At 45.7% G+C, this 21,461-nt stretch overlaps 3 protein-coding genes across 4 annotated transcripts in view; 2 read left to right on the top strand and 1 right to left on the bottom strand.

Annotated features, from left to right (window-relative positions):
* The window catches only part of LOC6590179 (potassium voltage-gated channel subfamily H member 8), a 62,782-nt gene that overhangs the window by 36,475 nt on the left and 4,846 nt on the right, over nucleotides 1-21,461 (bottom strand). Inside the window, exon 1 of one of the 2 annotated variants that reach the window (XM_026984795.1) lies at nucleotides 13,568-13,711. The exons of the other annotated variant lie outside the window; for it this stretch is intronic. The gene's annotated coding sequence lies outside the window, so the exon portion shown is untranslated. Of the gene's footprint in view, nucleotides 1-13,567; nucleotides 13,712-21,461 lie in introns of those variants that run through there. 2 annotated transcript variants of the gene reach the window in all.
* On the top strand, nucleotides 283-3,062 carry LOC6589981 (phenoloxidase 2). The gene is made up of 5 exons (XM_002016293.2): nucleotides 283-686; nucleotides 748-1,378; nucleotides 1,439-2,072; nucleotides 2,134-2,386; nucleotides 2,452-3,062. Exons 1-5 carry the CDS (start codon nucleotides 331-333, stop codon nucleotides 2,648-2,650), a joined length of 2,073 nt encoding a protein of 690 aa, XP_002016329.1. The 5' UTR covers nucleotides 283-330; the 3' UTR covers nucleotides 2,651-3,062.
* On the top strand, nucleotides 17,565-20,605 carry LOC6589978 (sphingosine-1-phosphate lyase). Its single transcript, XM_026984796.1, has 5 exons — nucleotides 17,565-17,793; nucleotides 18,647-19,308; nucleotides 19,371-19,819; nucleotides 19,876-20,022; nucleotides 20,085-20,605. Exons 1-5 carry the CDS (start codon nucleotides 17,640-17,642, stop codon nucleotides 20,308-20,310), a joined length of 1,638 nt encoding a protein of 545 aa, XP_026840597.1. The 5' UTR covers nucleotides 17,565-17,639; the 3' UTR covers nucleotides 20,311-20,605.

Here is a 21,461-nt window from a genome sequence, read left to right as displayed (position 1 = left end):
CCCACCCAAAGTTAATGCATTCTTCGGCCTCATAGAATCCTAATCTAATCATTTTTGCGGTCAAGAGAGCCCATAATTAGTTGCATTCAAAATAAAAAACCCGAACCAGGCGTAATGTTCTCTTATCACCTCTTAAACGAGTGCTATCTGCTTAGGGTTTGACCATTTGGATATCGTGAATACGGTTTGCGGTTAGATTTTCGAATGTTTCGAGCTCTGAGTAGACTATATAAAGCCAGGGACTGCGTGGAGACAGCACAGTGCGCTCGTAGCCTGACATCGAGTCACATTCACATTCCCAATTAAAATCGTTTCTGGTGATAGCTGAAAATGACCAATACGGATCTGAAAGCCTTGGAGCTGCTGTTCCAGCGTCCCCTGGAGCCGGTGTTCACCACTCGGGACCAGGGAAAGGTGGTGCTCGAGTTGCCGGACAGCTTCTACACGGATCGCTATCGCAACGACACTGTGGCTGTGTCCAATCGTTTCTCGCAGGATGTGGACCTGAAGATCCCCGTGCAGGAGTTGGCCAACAAGCCAAACCTGGACTTTGCCAAGAAGTTGGGCCGGAAGAACCAGTTCTCGCTGTTCAACGATCGCCACAAGGAGATCGCCAGTCAGCTGATCACCTTGTTCATGGGTGCCCCCAATCTGAAGCAGTTCGTGGCCCTGGCAGCCTACACGAAGTAAGTCCTGAGCTGACAACCGTCCTTGGAGGATCAATGACAACCGCTCTTCTCTCTGCAGGGATCGCCTGAATCCGGTTCTCTTCCAGTACTCTTATGCCGTCGCCATTGCCCATCGCCCGGACACGCGTGAAGTGCCCATCACCAACATATCGCAGGTGTTCCCCAGCAACTTTGTGGAGCCCTCCGTCTTCCGCGATGCCCGGGAGGAGGCGGCGGTGATCGGCGACAGTGGGGAGCGTATCCACGTGGACATACCGCGCAACTACACGGCTTCGGACCGCGAGGATGAACAGCGCCTGGCGTACTTCCGCGAGGACATCGGCGTCAACAGCCATCACTGGCACTGGCACTTGGTGTACCCCACCACCGGGCCCATGGAGGTGGTCAACAAGGATCGTCGTGGCGAGCTCTTCTACTACATGCACCACCAGATCCTGGCCCGCTACAACGTTGAGCGGTTCTGCAACAACCTGAAGCGCTTGCAGCCGCTGAACAATCTGCGAATCGAGGTGCCCGAGGGCTACTTCCCCAAGATCCTCTCCAGCGTGAACAATCGCACGTATCCGGCTCGAGTGTCCAATCAGCTGCTCAAGGACGTGGATCGCGAGGATGCTAGCATTGAGATTGGCGAGGTGGAGCGCTGGCGCGATCGCGTCCTGGCTGCCATCGATCAGGGCTTTGTCGAAGATGTGAGCTTCCACCCAGGAGGGTTGCAATGCCATTGAACTTAATATTTCATCCTCTCGTAGGCTTCTGGCAATCGCACTCCCTTGGACGATGTCCGGGGCATCGATATTCTGGGCAACATGATCGAAGCATCGCCGGTGCTGTCCATCAACAGCCAGTTCTACGGCAATCTGCACAACCAGGGCCACACCATCATCTCGTTCGCCCACGATCCCGATGCACGGCACTTGGAGGAATTCGGCGTGATGGGGGATGTGACCACGGCCATGCGCGATCCGATCTTCTACAGGTGGCACGGATTCATTGACTCCATTTTCAACAAGTTCAAGGCTCGCCTGGATCCCTACAATGCCGCCCAGCTGGGCTTCGACGGCGTCAGCGTGACCTACGTGGAGGCGAAGATCGGCAAGGGCAATGCCAGGCCGAACACCCTGCTCACCTACTGGCAGAAGTCCAGTGCGGATCTCGCCGCTGGCCTGGACTTTGGCCCGTCCGCCGACGGCAACATCTTTGCCTCGTTCACCCACTTGCAGAACGCTCCCTTTACCTACACCTTCAACGTGACCAACAATGGGACACGCCGCACGGGCACCTGCCGCATCTTCATCTGCCCCAAGGTGGATGAGCGCAACCAGCCGCTGCGACTGGAGGATCAGCGACTCATGGCCATCGAGATGGACAAGTTTACCGTCGAACGTGTGTACACCACCTAATACTTTACCCATGCTCTATGCTTATTCCCTGAGTTTATCTTCAGTTCTGCCTGGAGAGAACACCGTTCGTCGCCAATCCACGGAGTCCTCGGTGGCCATTCCGTTCGAGCGCTCCTTCCGGCCCATTGGCGCCGCCTACCAGCCCAAGGCCGCCGACGAGCTGGCCCGCTTCCGTTTCTGCGGCTGCGGCTGGCCGCAGCATCTGCTGCTGCCCAAGGGCAATGCCCAGGGCATGCTCTTCGATCTATTCGTCATGATTTCCGACTACTCGCAGGACTCTGTGCAGCAGCCCAATACGTGAGTGGATTCCTCATGCTTGGGCTTTTCCTCAATTTGACCTCCATTTCTCCCCCACCCGACAGACCCAACGATGCCTGCAGCACCGCCTACTCCTTCTGCGGCCTCAAGGACAAGCTGTACCCGGACAGACGCACCATGGGCTTCCCCTTCGACAGGCGCCTACCCAATGCCAATCTGACTGAGCTGGTCGGCGCCTTCCAGAACATGGCCAAGACCGATCTGAGGATAGTGTTCAACGACCGTGTGGTGGACAAGCCCTAAACCATTGACGACGCGGACCCATTAAACCAAGCTGAACTTACCGGAAATGACCCTGAACTTGAAACTTTCTTTAGCTACGTATATTTGTGCACCATTCGCTGTTGTTTTGTAGGTACCTAGTTTTCTTTAAATATATTCCAAAATATCCCAGGAAATTCGAGATATTCAGTTGATAAACAGAATAATGTTCGATTCGAACCATCATACTGTAAGGATACCCTACACCCTACCCACAAATCAGAAACAAGGTCCAAAAGCCAACCGACCATTTAATCCCTAGACAAATGCGCTAACAGTCATGGTAGAACTATTATAGTATACGCATGTATATGTACATATGGGATGGGGTACGACCTTGTAAAAGAAATTAGGTACTAAAATAAAGACCGCTCCCTGAGGAGCCCTGACCCTTTATAAATCTACCATGCCATAAATGGGGCACAAGACTGAGAGCAAATATTCATCCAGAGAGGATTCTCATGTAAGGCCAGAGAGCAAGCAAGAAATTACAATACAATCCACTAGACACAAGCAGAAACAAAATAGGAAGGCGAAACCATGAGAGCAGGAAATATGGAATCATCGGACAAAAGCAAGCAAACAAAAGAGTGGGCGAGCGGGCAGAGCAGCCCGATGGCTAATGGCTGCAGCAACTGCACACATCTCCAGAACGAAGACAATGGGAAACAAGGAGAGAGGACTGGCATCTGGCATCGAAATATTAGATACCCTTTCACAAGGAGAGAAGACTGGCTCCTGGCACAGAAACATTCTTTGATATAGTCATCCCATTTTGATCACAGTCACCAGTAGACTGGTAATTGTTGTCTTCGGCTTGAATGAAGAAAAGTTTTTACACAAAGTTCCCATGGCAGCGGCAATCATCGTAATATAGTACTCAGTGAGGGTATTGCAAGCTAGAGCGCTGCAGATCTCTTCGCGCTGGATTTTGCATAGAAAATTATTAATCAAAGCAGAGAAGCCCGCCCTCAATTTATTTCTCGCCTCGACTTGTTGGCTCTCCAATGCTCTGCTCTGCACACTCACACACACTCCGACCCAGCCACATACATAGGCACTCGTAGATGATAAATATTTACTGTTATAAGAAATCCTCAGCTAGAAATATTTGCTTGTTAAATATTTGCTTTACATTATTGAATCTAGATGGCCTGTGCCAAGGCGATTCCCGGCACATAAGGACACATCAACACAGGCTGTCGGGCGTTTTTCTGTCCTACTCAGACACGCCCACAAAGTGTGCGAAGCTAATCCTATTAGACTTCAAAGCTGTTTACCACAACGAAACTTTGCCAGAGCCCAGGCCCGGAGACGTGCGACTTGGCCCTAAACTCGGACTCAAAGTCGAAGTCGAAGTCGAAGTCGGACTCGCACTCCGACACCGATTCCAATGAAAACACCCGGAGAGGTGTGTCATAATGCGGCAGTGGGCCTGGCATCAGCAATCTGAAAACCGCTGCACGTGTGGAGCTTATTAATTTTCGACAGTTACCGCGTCGAGCACTTTAATTAGAGCTGCGACGACAACGACGACCCACTCATGGTGCGCAACAGCATAAGGATAAGGATAAAGTTCTGTACCGAGACTGTGCTTCGTTTGGAATTGGAATTGGGGAAGCCACTGGGAGACAACAGCTGCAGAAAACAAATTGATTTTTAATAGATTTTTATGGGGGCTTTGGGAAGAGCAGATAATAGAGGGTGTTGTTCCAAGGATAAATTAAGCTAGCAGTTGCCCTGAACATGCACACCAGGGCGCATACGTTATTACAATCCTTTTTCCTCCAAAGCATGTGCTATCTCTAATTGCTTTGATGTGTCTCGACAAGAGATATTTCGCATAGAATTTTCACTTTTATCCATTTATTCACCAATTTAAACTCAAGCTAAAAATTCCAAAGGATCCAACTCATTAACTGAAACGCAAATAGGCTTAAGCTTTAAGCTGTTTCAGGCTTTAACATCTGCATCTTTTTGTGTATTCGTTTTCATTTTAGAAAAATAAATAAAGCAGCTTCAGTTTATATTATCTCTCGCGCTGTTTCATTTATTTTAAACCGAGTTCATTGAGCCCATGGAAAAGTTGCCCGTACTGTTGACAGCCCGTCTACCCAAAAAGCGAACGTCGCGCCGGACAGGCCACAATTTAATCTCCTTTGTTCCGTCGCTTGGCTTTTTATTTCTTTTCAAAGATGCATATTTTATGGGTACACATTGCAACTGATGTAAACTTTCTCTGAACTTAAATTAAATTACAGCAAAACCGTAAATTGTGGTATACCCTGATCTGGGGAGAAGTATTTGCGGTTAAAAATTACAGATTTCGGCTGCTATCGGCAGGAGCGATATTTCAGACGGAAGAGGGATAACAGATAGTATAGTGAATATAAAAGTGGAGAGTTCTTCTAAAAGACGACCCAAAGCTTCTTTGAAAACCCAAGGTGATAGAATTTCAGAGGAAATAGGAGTCCGGATAAGTGAAACTCCCAGCCAAGGCAGCCAACACTTAAAGAGTGCTTCCCTTCCACCCAATTATTAGACCTGGCCAGAGGACATTCCAACTCACGTTCTGGCTTTATTTATGCGGGCAAATTGTAGAAAATTAAAAAGTAGACAAGAAATAGAAAGAACGAAAAAGTTGCCGAGCTTTGTGCAAAGGAAGGGAGAATGCTTTAATTTATTTTGGTAGCTGCAGGGCAAGAAAATTCGTGTGTTTTATTTTGGTAAGGGTAGCGTGAGCAGAGGGGGTACAGGGTAGAGGGTATGGGTAAGGGAGAGGAGGGAGGGTGTTACCACTTAGGCATAACTTTGACTTTGGCTTTGGGTCGTTTGCCCCATATGTTGTTGTTATTGCTGGCATTAATGTTGCTTACTTTGGGGCCAAGGGCTTACTCTGTGTTGGGAAAAATGTTTGCTAAGGATTTCGGGCATATTAGCATACTTTTTGCACTTCTCGTGTGTGTGTGTGCATGTGTGTGTGCTCCACTTGGGAGAAAAAAACGCATTGTAAATACTGTGAGTGAGAGACACTGAAGGCAATTAGGGAAGCAAATCTAGCAGAAACCAATCGAAATACGAATATTTTCGGCCTAATGCATGATACATGCATACTAGAAGTCCGCAGTCACTGAAAGTGATTTGCACCATTGACTGCTTAATTTCTGTGAAATATCCAGCCAATCAATTCTCGTCCAGAAGCCCATTAAAAAGTCAATCAGACGTGAACGCAAGGCATCCAAACAGATGGAAATCCATAAACCGACCTTGCACCCATGCATTGCAGCCGACAAACTGAAAGTGAGATCTGCCAAATGTAAACTAAATTTTCCATGGCGAAAAACTGGAACATCTCGGGCGCATTCTCGCACGCCTTGAATGAGATCTCATGGGAACGTATTCCAGTGCCCTTCAAGACTCCCCCAGCACATGAGAACAGATTGTTTTGAGCTATTTTTGTCGCCTGCTCATGTAAACATTAAACATATATGGATCCGCGGTCATACATAATTGCGAGTATGCTGCGCCCAGCTCCACTGAAATAATCCAACTGTGCTCCTGCTCCACCCCCTACCAATTCTGCCCCACGCCAAAAGCGTATCATAAACGAAGCCAGGGACTGGATGAAAGTCATATATAGAATTACACCGCTTTCATACAAGCCATCCACATACAGCTGCATACAGTCTGTACAAACAGTTTATTTACAATGTAACTTATCTTTGTTATGCTCTCTTTTCGTAGTTACAGATGTATCGGACGGACAACTCGAACTAGATCGAGGGATTTTAACAAAACTTTCAGTGTTTTGCCATTGTCAAAACACTTTCCAGACAAACTGTGTGAAATCCGTGAACGCTAAAAAGTGTGTGTCACTCTCATATGTATTAAATACGATATTGATTCCCAACTGGATTCCCAAGTAATGACTCCGTGACGCACTCCAGCCCACAAGGGGAATGACAGGCAAATTCAAGAGCTACTCCAAGTACTTCTAGCCATCTTGGGGGGTCCTATTCTGCTTCCGAGCCGATGCTGTGTCTCGGAGCATGCTAATTGTTTGCAATTATGCTTTGAGCGAGCTTCACTTTGCAATGAAAACGAAACGGAATGGAAATTTAAGGGGATTTTGTAAGCACATTTCGTAGAGGAGGAAGCGGAACGTCAATTGCATTAAAAGGATGAAAATTCTCCCAGTGAAGAGCCACCACTTGAAACGGAATTAGGTAAACCGCAGAGAATTTGCATTTGATTTAAATTCCACACAATTATGGACGTACGTATTTCACAATAAATATCAATGAAACTGTGATAATTACTGGCTAAATTCACTTACACAAACCACAATTAAAATGACACTTTGCCGAAAATCGGTTTTCCCGAAATTACCTGCCCTCCGCTTCCCGATACGACATATCGGTGTCGAAGGGCAGTTCAATTGAAATCGCTTGGCGTAAGCGGTGGGTGGGTGATGACATTTCATTTGTTGACCAACGGAGCTACATTAAATTTGCGTTTATTTGTTGTTAAATTTATTCAATCGACGTGAGTGCACTAAAATCCGTTTGAAATTATTATTTCAAATGAGCAATTTTATTTTTGCTATCCCTTTTGCCGTGTATATTTTCGGTGAATGTTTATTTGCCACGCGCTCTGCCGACAGACATTTACCTTTCGACTGTTAATGCTAATATTTAAATTAATTGCTAATAAACCGGCATCGAATGTTTACACCCCACAGCTCATCCGACAGTCCGTCATGGCAACTGTGTTAATTTTATAATTTTACCCCCTTGTTTATAGTCCATTGCCGATGACTTGAACAAATGCGAAGCTGAAATCACTTTTATCTGTTGCTGCCAGTCCCTTGTCTGCCGTCCGTGCTTTTCTTCTACTTCAACGCGATGTGCTATGTTTGTCCGAGTACTTCCATATAGACATTGAAGGTGACCCACTTCGAGCTGTGGGTTCGACATCAGCTGTGTTATTTTACCGTCCAATGCGAGGCGCGGATAATTTAATGTTTTATTCACACTCACACACACACACACACATGAACGCACGCAGCGAGGAGAGTAAATAAATAAATGCCAACATTTACTGTGCGAAACAACAACAATAACACACACTCGTACTGGTAATAATTTAAGCGCAAAAGTGCTGCTTAAAAGCTATTAACTGTGATGTCAGAGAGCCATCTGTACACCCTGGGAAAAGAGGTGAATATGCTTAGATACTGTTCAGCAGCCGTCTTACACCATTTTGCGATCATTTTCTTGAACATGATAGTGAGAGAATTTCCCTGGTTTTCAGTGTGGGCGACTGTTTATTCGGAAATTGTTTCGTGAAATTGGACCTCAGATGTAAAGATCAATGAACCCCATATTGGGTTCAATCTGCCAGAAAGAAGTGTAGCCGTTTCGGATCCGCTATAGAACCTTTTTGCAGTCATTTGCAGGATAAGTTTTATCACAATGCAAGCTTTGAATGTGGGTAATGTCAATCCAGAATAGTATACAGAAATCTAATATACAATTTGAGAAAGACTTAAATTATATTAAATTATTATATCTAATCCAATTTGTTTAACCACATTTTCTCTCCCTTTACATAACAACACACTGTATGCAAATGGCATACCTGGAATGGTTTGAATGCTGGCCAAAGGACTGTGGCTAGAAATGCAGTTTGTGCCTGTGCCGGAGGCACTTTGAGGCATTGTTGCAGACAGCACAATGTGCATAGAATTACCGCACTTCAAGGCAGCAAGAGACAACAATTATTTTTTATTTCAAATGTGTTCCCACACACCCAGTGCTCTGGGGAAATGGAAAAACAAAACGAGAGACAGCGCCAGCAGCGGCACCAGCAACGGCAGCCTCTGTCCATTATAAAGTTTAGCCGGAAAAACGGAAGGCAATGTAGGTAACATATATATATTTTAATTTGGATAGAGTGCAGCTTCCTATCCAGCTCGCAAACAAAATGAAAGATCACGGTCGAAAGATTAAACTCATTTAATATAAAGTCCTTTACTGAACTCAAAGGATAGCTTCAACCTTTGCCATAGTTATTTCTACAGACTGATCCTTTTCTCGACCCAGTTACCTTTTTAAAAATTGTTAAACACAAAAACAAATTTACAAATTGGAAACACTCTAAAAAGTTCACATGGTTGCCAAATCTTAACGTCTTTTGTTACATTTTTAATCTTTTATTTCTCATTTCTCATTTGAAACTATTTTGCAGCGAAGATGAGCGCTCAAGATAGCTTTGTATCGGCTATCAAACTGCATATAAAAACCCAGCAGCTAAGGAAGCGGCTGACGCAACGACGAAAGCTCATCCCGCCTCGTGACATTACTCCGCCTCCTGCTAATGAACCGATAAGCGAGTCCAAAATGAGAAGTCTAGTGCGCAGGATCGATCGATCCTTTGCCAAGCAGGCCAAGCCGTCCAGCTTTTGGCGTGAGGTCGATCCTTCGCAAGTGCGGCCCAAGAGTGATTCTCACTTTCCCAGTTGCCAGTGTTTGGAAATTTGCGATGATAGCCCGGACAGCCGTCAACATGCACGCCGAAATATCATACATCCGGATAAAAATCCCTACGAGTAGGTCTATGAGGCCTCCAAAGCTCTGGAATCATATCTTCTGGGAGCATATCGTCAAAGCATTGAAGCTACCAGCTCAAGCCGCACTTAAATTAGAAGTCAACAAAAATGTTCAGTGTGTATGGCCCTGTCTCTCCTCGATAAACCATGTGGAATCTCAGGCGCAGTATAGCCGTTGCAGTCGGTCAAACCCTGAAAATCAAAAGCCCTGCTCAACCCGTCACTCTGCTGCAACCGCGCAACCGATGTTGCAAGTGCAGCCGATGCCCACACCCTTCGACGCTGAAAAAGCCCAACAATGTGAAGAACTTTGCTAACGCCAAAGGGCGTGAGCCCTTTCGACAGCTGCTAGTGGAACCGAAAATAGTAGATCTGGACCCGAGCTATGGAAATTTTTGTAAGCAGATGGAGGGCAGGCATAAGGAATACCATTGCTCGAGTGGACGAACCCCTTCTCCGAGACGATCTTTTGCAAAATCAAGCAAGCCGATTCCTCAAGAACCCGCTTCTATAGAGAGAGAAAGGTTAGTTTCTGCTGCTCTTCAACACAAGTATTCTATTCCTGCCGGAACCAATTCGAAAACGCTTTTAGAAGGCGTCCAGGGCATTCTAGCCCGGCAAAGAATAGAGGGGACTTCTCCTCAGTCGAAGGCCTCAAAGTCGACAAGACCAAGACGATCTTCTACTAAGGACAAGTCCTCAATAATTGCCCAAAAACGACAACCGAAATCAAGCAAATCGATTCAGGAAAAACAAGTAGTCAAGATCAAGTCACAATCGTCTATGAGAAGCGCACGCTCTAAAAGAAGTTTCGGACGGACACACTCGGCTGATAGTATTTCTTTAAAAAGTGTTGATCTGTGGAAATGCTTAAAGAAACTGTCGATGAAACGTCCAACTGAAAAGGATTCTATACAAATTGACACTGACTCGGCAGCGAAGCCGCCCGATTTATCCAGCATGGATGATCCTGAGATCTCAATGGTCGACGAGGAATCTTGCCATTTTTGTGAATCGAAAGCGATCTCTTCGATATTTTTAATAACGCCCAGTACATATCAGGCCAATTATTTGCCGATCGATATAATGAAACACAAAGATGATTTCCTGTCCTTGTATTCACTGGAGCGAAACTTTAAGAACACCATGCCCAGGATATGGCCCATGACTGAACCAGAGATCATCAGGCAAGCGAAAATGGAATCCATGAAAGCCAAACCTCGCTCAGAAGGGGACCATCGACTGGCCAAGCGTATCCTCAGGATGAATATGAGAAAAGCTGTAGGTTGCCAGACGGAACCGTCGTCCTCGGCCGACTCTGGCAACCGATGCGACTCATGCAACAGCGACGGGAGATACTCGATTCCCTGCTACCGTCCAGCGACAGATTCTCAGCAGCATGAAAAGCAAAAACGGCGGAGGCATGAGGTGGGCTGCCAAACGGGGTACTCTATCTGTGTTCTGTGCCAGATAGAGAGTCAGCCGGAGCCAGATGAGCCCTATATGATCAAGATGAAGCAGCGCAGGCAGCGCGAGGAGCTCCAGGTGTACTACCGGCAGATGGGCGGCCCGGCACCCTCCAAGAGTCATTCGGACAGGAGTCTGCGGCATATGCGCACACAGCTGGAGCTGTACCTGGAGATCCTTGCCCACTGCGATCGTATTGTCGACGACAAGCTTCAGGCTAAAACCAAAAATGTATCAAATCAGTGCTGAAGGCTTTGACCCAACTTGATAGCGATCTTACGTTCAAGCTTTCCATCTGGTTGGACCAAGGCCCGAGCAAGTGTATCCATTTATTCTTTGTAGTATTATTCGAATAAAGTGTGTTTTAACCTTTCTTGTATTTTCACCGAGGTCTTGGTCTCACCCGTGAAATCCCAAGTATTCTTGAGAAAAGGAACTGCCTACGATTACACGGTGTAAAGAGTTCATTCACTTGACTTTATACGACCCTTGAACTACTCGTGCACACTCATGGCATATAAAGTTTATTCAAATGAACATTGGCTCGGGAAAACTGTTTCCCTGCATGCATTTCCACAAAATTTATTCCATTCCGACCAACTGCGAAGCATTATAATATGTCATAAAAGTCAAGTTTTTTTTATGAATCCCGATGCCCAGTCCATCCGCATAAATGTCAATGCCGCAGCAACAAAACCAGACTGAACCTAAGCGCGGTGCGTTCTCATCCGCATGCCTCCTCTTTCGCGCACTCTCCACCATACGCAACACAAGTGCAACAGCAACAAAAAAAATCTTGAAAAATATATATGTATGTATATAAAACTAGGAGAAACTCAGAAAATAGGAAACTCGGACTATGGGATACCCGCTGTATGGATAGGATGCCAAATGATGACACGGAGAAATTCTGTTTTCAAAATATGCTTGACGGTTGGGGAAATGGAAACGCTTACTTCTTCCTGTTACATTCTGTTACGCATATAAGTAATATTCCCCTGTTTGTGCAACAAGGGTGCAACAAGAATAGGAGAAAAAATCATCAAAGCAACAAAAACTCGGTCGAGGGCTTGCATGCTCGAGACGAGAACTAAAAATTTGTATATACATACGATTTTCGAGAGAAATTACGTACGGGTCGTAGTGGTTTCTTCTGGTTTATTAATTTTATATGAGACTCACTTTAATGCTAATTTTATAGTGGCAACCACCACACACGCCCACACACTGCAGTGCACTGGTCGGTGGAAGGTAGCATGCTGTAAAGTATGCAACGCGGGAATGCAAGCACATCAGCAGAGTGGAGAGGCGGAAGAAGCTGTGGCTGTGGCTGTGGCTGTGGGGAGTCCTCGTGCGAGCAGGTGTCAAGGTGCGATATTCGTTGAGTAAGGTGCGTAACATTCCCCGGGGGCCGCAAGCCACACCGTTAAGCGGCAGCCGAGCAGCAAAATGAAAATAAAGGAAGAAATTAAAACGTAAATTAATCTAAACAAAATTGCATAAAACAGTAACCTTGCCGATCCTGAAATACTGTTCCATTACCATTCCATGACTAATAAAATATATATTTAAAGAAAATCAAGCAAGTAATGGATTAATACAATATTCGGGATATGATAGTCGGGATAGTCATGCAAATTAACCAATGATGTTTCAGCAAAGCTCCCCCATTGATTATAAGGTGGAAGATCCTCTCTTCTGTGCTTTACAGGTTATACAAATGGAATGTGGAGAACAAGAAACCGCTGCGTTCTGTTGTGCTTAGCGATTTATGTAGTAGTGGCATCATAATGGGATTAGAGTGGTTTATGTTATTAAATCGGTTAGGTAAAGCTTGTGGAAAATGAAATTAACTCCATCTGCGTCCATCATTCGCGTTTAATTGCATCGCCGAGTGCAACCGAAATTTGATTAAGGAAAAGGAAAAAATAAATTACAATTCTCGGGAAATTGTTAAATCGTTTAATTGGCCAAGGCCAGCGGGGCAGCAGCTGGCGAGTTAACAAGATTTGCAATCAACTAATTTAACTTTTTAAATTAAAACACAAACTTCAGCTGAATCTCGGTGGAAGACGGAGTTTGCCTAGGTTCAAAAGTTCACAAGTTCCGGGGAATACATGAGGAATAAAGCGCCTGGAGTATCGCGGAGGCGATGAAATCTCGGCATCTGATGAAAACTAATGGAAATTTCGGCTTGAGTGACCGCAGGAAGGTTGAAAATCAAAAGCTTACACAAGTACATTACTGTTTCTCGATGATAACAAATATTTAAAAAGAAGCAGAGCCATATAAAATGATTGAAGAACCATGGAGAAAGAGAAGGTCACTCTTCTGTGGATGTATGTATTTACGTTTAATCTATGAGCAAGAACTACCAATAAGCGCTACAGAGAAGCATAATTATCATACTTAATAACATTTCCACAGAAAAGCAGCCAACTTTGTGAAATTAAACATTAAAACCAATCAAACTGTCATGCAATACCGTTTGATATGAGGAAGATTGGACATTTGCAAAGCATTCCCAGAATGATGCAAATTTAAGAGAATTTCTATTGCGGGAAATCGATGTGGAACATACATTCATACAGAACAGGCCCCCACATAAAAACATACAAAGTGAAGCCTCCATCAATCATACGCAGCGTGAGCCGCCTCTGTAGATGCTTGGAAGCCCTGACATGATAATCATACGCACCGCGACCGCAGCCGCCGACACCGACAACGTCAAAAATATTCCAAAACCTTTGATATGCAAATCAGGCTAAATTTCCCAACATAAATCCAAATCAAAATGCAAAGGCACACACACACACACTCACCTTTCTCTACTGGGAGGCGGACAGGCTTGTGCCTGTTGTTCTTGATGTGGCGCCTGTCGGTTGCCGTTGGTTCCTGTCGGTTCCTGCCGCTTGTTGCTTGTTGCTTGTTGCTTGTTCTATGCTGAAAGAACCTGATGCCCTCCCTCTTGCTGTGATTGTGGTTGTCGTCCAATTGAATCAATTCAACAGAAATTTGCGGAAAATTCAAACAAAAAAGAATGGAAGGTAGGGAAAACAACACGGAAAAGAGTGAGAAATGCGAAATGCGTGAGATTTCATTCAGATAAACTTGAACTGCGAGTCTTTGCCGATAGCCACACTCCCACCCCGCCGTGGTGTACGCGAGCGTGTACGTGTGTTGGGGTTACATATGGTAATTTGGTTGGGATCTGTGGGGCTTGTTGCACGCTGCTTAAGGGAAAGGACAGGGTCACGGCCGTCTCGATGCGGGACTGGTATTGGTCTGTGTCTGTTTCGGGGGATTGGCAATGGACAATTTATAATCACATTTTCCAATCTGCAGTCGCGCACGATTGAATTAGTCGAGATTTTTCATTTCGCTTTTCCTCTATCGCGTTTTATGTACTTTTTACTTTTTGTTGCTGTCTGAACTTATAATTTAAGGCATAGGTTTTTTAGTTTCCTTTTTTTGGCAGATGTGCCCCACAAGCGCATAGTCGAATAATTTTTTGTGTGTTTTATTAAACATGTGCCAAACAAATTTGATAAAAAATATATGCAGAATACATATACATATACATAAATAGTATACATACTATTTGGTAATTTATTTTTTTGTTAATTTCGGTCTTTCCTGACTATGGTTTTGCACTTTGAATCCTTTAAGTCCGTTGTGGCAACATTGTTGCTGCAACTTATGTTTTCTCTTGCACTTGAACTAGTTTTTCCATTCAGCGATTTTCCGCCCTTGCCAACCCACCCACCCCATACACACTAACACGCACTGATAACGGTATCGCTTGGATTGCTTGTTCTCGGAGGGAATGCTCGGCTCCGCTCCGCTCTACCTTATGCCACGTCCGCCTTCGGAAGCCACTGTACAGCAACTGTTGCAACTGTCGAAAAGGCAACTTGTGGCTGTCTCTGCTGCTGATGCCTCTCGCAGCATCTTTGATGGAGCTTTCTAGCAAGCTTTCTGCCGCCACACAGCAAACTTTCCCCCCACCGTACAGCAAACTGTTGATTATACCCGATACACAAAATGAGTATAAGGGTATATTGGATTTGTGGTGAAAATGTATGTGTGTAACTTCCAGAAGGAATCGTTTCCGACCCCATAAAGTATATATATTCTTGTCGTCGTCTGACGGAGCAGAGCCATACCACTAACCATGCAGTATATACAGTATGGTTAGTGGCCATACTGACTTAGTATCGGTTATAAGTGTAGAGTTGCGGTTGCCGCAGCAACTCACAAAGTCCCCCTCGTTTTTCTATGTGTGAGTGTGCTTGGGCGTGTGTGGGTGTGTGTCGTTCCCAGGAAGAGAGCTCACGAGAGAGCCACCTTCTTTGGCGGTCAATTAAGCTCCATTGATATGTTTTTGCCGTTAACAGTAATTAACGGTTATTATTGAAGTACTTTAAAGATGGGAATAAATTTAATTGATTTTTGTAGTAAAATATAGAGAAAATCCAGAATTTAGGTATAAAAAATATGTACAGATTTACTTTATTGAATTCCGTGCACTCACACCCGATTTGGCATATAATCAATGGAAGCCAGTGGCATCAGTGACTACGATCTTTCGATGGTAATTTACGATAATTGCGGACTAATCAATTGTTGTCTATTAAATTCTATTTACGAGTAGCTTTTCTAGCGTCAAACCGCTGTCCCACGTTTCGGCATACCTCGAAGAAGCTAACGCTTACCAAAGCAACAGTTACCAATGATAACGGTGCACAGTGGGGAAAGCTCCACAAATAGATGGGGAATAAAGAAGCTTTTAGTAGATTAGACTTCATGGCACTGCAGGCGCCATCGATGGTGCAACCGATGCTCCTGCTCAAGGCCACCAAGCCCCCTTTCCCCAGCGGGCAATAGCCCCTAACGGTACGAGGCCACACGCCTTGCAAATCTATCTGTGGAAAGGCAGCACGGCAGTGCTGGCTTGTCTAATTGATACGCTCCAGCAAGGGATCTTCTTACTGGATGGCCTACATGCAGCAATTTTCCGGAAAAAACCATTAAGGGGGCGGGTGTGCAGATTAAGCTTACATTAAAATTGTCCTTACGAAGGCACAACGAAATCAAATTGAGCCGTTTACTTCGTTTAAAGCTGCGCCAAGCTAAGTTACAGGAAGCCCTCGCTGCCATCTTGTAAAACGGGCCGCGAGTAAGCGTATACGTGTGTGTGTGTATGTGTAACCGAAAGCTAACGGGACATATCACCACACAGCTAGGAGTAGCTTCCCTGAGTCGCGTTCGTTGACTTAATAAATGCTGAATGAAAGTTTGTTCAAGAGTTCCTCAAAATGGCCAGTTGCTGTTGCCGGCCTTGTCTGTACCTGATTATACCCGTATATTTTCCATGGCCAATGCAATGAGCGAGCTCATCCTGTGTATCGCTAATCCTGACCCTGAGACGGAGCTTCACATTACTAGTTTCACCTGCACGCGCCACTGATTATTGCGTATAAAACGCTAGAGGTTATATTTGCGCACTGGCCATTCTGGATCTGCTGCTAATCACTAGCGTCCTTCGAATTCTTGAAATATAGAGGTACGCAGCAACAGGCATCATTAAAAGTTTCCATTTTCCACATTCAAATTGTTGTCGTACAAAAGTTTACGGCTACAAAAGCAAATTGAAATGGCCAAAAAAAGCTGGTTAGTATGAGCCGATAGTATTGTTTTAAATTATCTTTGGGAGGTTATAATCGATATGGGACAGCTAGCTTACGCTGTTGGCGCAAAATTTCTCGTTTGAATTTGATTTCTATTACAGAATATGACAAACATAGGGGGTCCTAGTACCTAGCAATTTTAAGCCAAATATAAAAAGCTAGGAATATGATTTTCAATTAACCCATTGTCGATCAGTGGGAATTAAAATACTATCTACGATCATGATAAACATTCAAAAACTTGAGCGTATTTTAGGTAAAAGATATCGTGGTATTTTTATATACAAAAATTAAGGATGGGGTGGACCTAAAAGAGTAATTATTTGTATTATTATTGGTATTGTTTTCAGCGGTTTAACTAAAATTATCCAGTTTAAATAAAGGAGGCTTAAGTGTGCTATGTTCGTTTTTTCATCGGTATGTTTGCAGTATTTCTGAGGGTCAGACGGTCACACTGCAGCTCTCCTCTAACGAACAAATTAGCCGTAATTTTGAATGGTCTATAAAAAAGGGTATGGACAACAGTCAAAAACAGCCAATGCAAAATGCCAGGTTCGTAGGAACCACACCTCGCGTGTCAGGATAGTCGGCTTTGTTTCTTCAAGGTATATTGGGCCAATGGGGTGGATTTCACATTGCATCCGTTGCATTTTCTGAGGCGTTCTACGTGTTGCTTTTCTACACTCTCTCTTTTCCACCATTATGTAGAAAGTGTGTAGCATATGTGTAGTAACCGTGTAATTTTTCTCTCCAACGATTTTTTCTGGTGAACAGCTGTGAACGCGCGGGCAAAAGAAAAATCCATTTGTTTACACAGTTGATTTCCTTTTTTTTCTATTGTAAACCTTTGTTGCGAAAACAACGATAAAGTTAATTGCATTATAACGAGCCTGATTACAGATTACAGAGGTGAGTAACCGACAACGCACCAGCCGCCTCATCAAACACTTAGCCGAGCCTTTGTTTTCATTGCGTGCCTGCATCAGCTGGTGCAATAATATAGCATAGTGGCGTATCGTATCAACTAAATTCGAGAGATACTACATGCCCAGACCTTTATCAGCGTTTAGTCGACCACTTTGTAGCCCACATTCACGCTTCGAATCAGTTATTTGCTAGAGGCGTGCGCGTGCGGCAGTGTTTGGCTCTTGATACTCTCCGGAACGCAAAATCCATAACCGATTCTCATTTCAGCAGCGGAAAGATGCGCCCGTTTTCCGGCAACGATTGCTTAAAGCCCGTCACCGAGGGCATCAATCGCGCCTTCGGTGCCCGGGAGCCCTGGCAGGTGGCCACCATCACCGCCACCACAGTGCTCGGCGGTGTCTGGCTCTGGACGTTTGTCTGTCAGGATGAAAGTGAGTTTCCACTGAGAGAGAGGTCTTCTCAAAATACATCACTATCTACAAGTAGGCAAAAGTCAGGCCACCTAGTGTCTGTCGATTCCTTTCACGCCGTTGTCGGCGGCGTCATAAATTATAATCCATCAAACAATCTTATCTGCCACGGCTTGCACTTTCCTACGCAGCCCACCAAGTAAATACCCAGCCTAGCCGGCCCATTTTTGTAGTTTTTCTCAAGAAATCGAAATCGGTACCTATGTATACCCATGTACTATGTACTTTGTTCCTTATATAATAGAGTTCGAGTGCCATGCACCCGTTGTGTGCCCTTCCTGAACTTTTGTTTAATCTGGGAACAGATTACAATAGATTAGAAACAAAATTTATATATACACAACAATTTATATATAGCCAAACGGCATAGCTTCTGGCTTCGATAAGAATATCCGCTAATCTGCTAGTTGGAATTTAGTTTTCAATAGGCTCTCCCTTGTAGCTCCTTTATCAGTCAGGTGGTACCTGTTCGGAAACACAAGAGATTTCTTATGACTAATCCCCTAAATGGAAAACGTTTTACGAATTCCAAAATTGGAATTACAATCGGTTTTCTAAAGCAACCAGTTGGAACCCGAATTCTTGGAAAAAGTTCCTTTCCGTTCGGCAACTTCGCACAAGACCTGTCTGGCTTCCACGATATGCTATCGTGTTTCAGCGACTACCGATCGACACATTCTCATTATAAAATGATTCATCATTTTATTTCATGGTTCGATACGCCTTTAGATAAGCATGCATTAGGTTATTCGATAGGGGAATATTGAAATTAGTTGATCAGGCGATCATTCCTCCATCGCTTTGTTTGTTGCAGGTCTCTACACGCGTGGCAGGCGGCAGTTCTTCAGGTTCGCCAAGAAAATACCCGCAGTTCGGCGACAGGTGGAGGCGGAGCTTACCAAGGCCAACAATGACTTCGAATCGGCGATCAAGGAGAGCAACGCACACCTCACATACACGGTGACGCTGCCCGAAAAGGGTCTGAGCAAGGAGGTGATCCTGAAGCTGGTGGACGACCATCTAAAGACAGGTCACTACGAATGGCGCGACGGTCGCGTCTCCGGTGCCGTGTACGGCTACAACCCGGAGCTGGTGCAGCTCGTGACGGAGGTCTATGGCAAGGCGTCGTACACGAATCCCCTCCACGCGGACCTCTTCCCGGGCGTCTGCAAAATGGAGGCCGAGGTGGTGCGTATGGCCTGCAATCTGTTCCATGGAAGCAACGACAGCTGCGGCACCATGACAACCGGCGGCACCGAGTCCATTGTGATGGCCATGAAGGCATACCGGGACTACGCTCGCGAGTACAAGGGAATCACCAGGCCGAACATAGTCGTGCCCCGCACCGCGCACGCAGCCTTCGACAAGGGTGGCCAATACTTCAACATCCATGTGAGATCTGTGGACGTCGATCCGGAGACCTTCGAGGTCGACATGAAGAAGTTCAAGCGTGCCATCAATAGGAACACCATTCTGGTGAGGATTGACCCATGTTTCCTTAATTTATCCCCACTAATTCTACCCTTATGCCGCCCCAGCTGGTTGGCTCTGCTCCCAATTTCCCCTACGGCACTATCGACGACATCGAAGCCATCGCCGCTCTGGGCGTAAAGTACGACATTCCCGTCCACGTGGACGCCTGCCTGGGAAGCTTTGTGGTGGCACTGGTCCGCAATGCCGGCTACAAGCTGCGTCCCTTTGACTTTGACGTTAAGGGCGTAACCAGCATCTCTGCCGACACGCACAAATACGGATTTGCTCCAAAGGGATCGTCGGTGATCCTGTACTCTGAGAAGAAGTTCAAGGATCACCAGTTCACAGTGACCACCGACTGGCCTGGCGGCGTCTACGGCTCACCCACCGTAAATGGTTCCCGTGCCGGAGGTATCATCGCCGCCTGCTGGGCCACCATGATGAGCTTCGGCTACGATGGCTATTTGGAGGCTACCAAGCGCATTGTGGACACGGCTCGCTACATTGAGAGGGGGTAAGACTGGGTACGAATGCACTTGGACTACGGCTGACCTTATCGAAACTCCACAGGGTTCGCGACATCGATGGCCTGTTTGTGTTTGGCAAGCCAGCCACTTCCGTCATTGCCCTCGGATCGAATGTGTTTGATATCTTCCGACTGTCGGACTCGCTCTGCAAGCTCGGCTGGAACCTGAATGCCCTGCAGTTCCCCTCTGGGTATGATAGATCTATTAAAACCATAGTAAACCATGCTTAATATTTGGTATTCTGTCTACCAGTATCCACATCTGCGTCACGGACATGCACACCCAGGCCGGAGTGGCAGACAAATTCATTGCCGACGTTCGCAGCTGCACGGCGGAGATCATGAAGGATCCTGGCCAGCCCGTGGTGGGAAAGATGGCCCTGTACGGCATGGCCCAGAGCATACCCGACCGCTCGGTAATTGGCGAGGTGACCCGCCTCTTCCTGCACTCCATGTACTACACGCCCAGCCAGAAGTAGACATCTGCCTCCGGCTACTCTTCCTACTGCTCCCACCCATGCAAGCATTTCATCTGCAGTGCTACTGTTTTTAGAACCACCTAGAACTCCGTGTTATCCAAGCAATATTTATATATACCTGCAATTAGAGCTGTAATCGAGGGTACAAAAAGTGTCATCAACAAAGTTGATTCTGTCTACGATATAATCCTACCAACCGGAGGCATTCTTTCCTCAAAGAGCTATTTTATTAAAGTGATTGTTCTGTGTAAAGTGTTAGCAAAATATAAGTATAGTACATTTTGTATACTCATCAGTCTATTAAGAATTTATCTCAATTCTCTCGATTCTTGATCAATTTGTTGCCTTTTTCTTAAATTGTCGTGTACATTTGTTCCCCAAACAATTAACCATACTCGTAATTGCTTCAGCGTGGGCCCCTACATTCCGGTCTGATCGGATCTGACCCGATCTGGTGCGATCTGTCAGACGCTTTGCCACGCGTCGGCGTTTTAATTTAGCTGTTGCCCACCTGACACGCCCATTTCCTTTGTGTAATTTATGCCGATTTTCTCGGGGTCTGTTCAAATTGTTTCAAATAAATTTCAGTAGCGGAAACATTCATCTAAACGACTGCCAGCCAGAATCCCGTGGACACGCGTCAGGTGTCATTTTGTCAGAAGAAATTAAAAAAAAATTAAAAATAGCCAAAAAGCGAGCAACAAGTGTCATTCGGCGGAGGTGGAGATCAATTGGAGTCATCCATTTGGGAGTGCAACAAAGGCGAAACCTGTCACATTAAAAAGATGCCCACGCTGACACCCCGCTACCCCACCTTCTGCCCTCCAATCCTCTGTCTTCCCTGCAGGCCTTATGGGCTCGCATTATGGCCCCAACAAATTCGGCTCAAACCAGGTTGCCAAAAAAGTTCACTTCGTAGTGACGCAGCTCTGGACGGAGCCCCAGCGAAGCCGACGCGCAGCTGAGCGAGGGCGGAACAGAGAGCCGGGCAGAGGCAGAGGCAGAGAGCACCCCAATGGCCTCAGAGACGCGGAGCGGCTCATTCGTTTCGCGCTCGTTGAATCGCCGAGACGTTGGAGTCGCCGTCGTCGCTGTCGTTGTCGTCGCGTGTGTGCAGCAAACAACAAAATAAAATAAGATAATAAATATTT

The sequence above is a fragment of the Drosophila persimilis genome, unplaced genomic scaffold, assembly GCF_003286085.1.
Source record: "Drosophila persimilis strain 14011-0111.01,24,50 unplaced genomic scaffold, DperRS2 tig00000002-arrow-pilon, whole genome shotgun sequence".
NCBI classification, from domain to species: Eukaryota; Metazoa; Arthropoda; class Insecta; order Diptera; family Drosophilidae; genus Drosophila; species Drosophila persimilis.
This window is presented reverse-complemented; position numbering and strand designations above follow the sequence as displayed.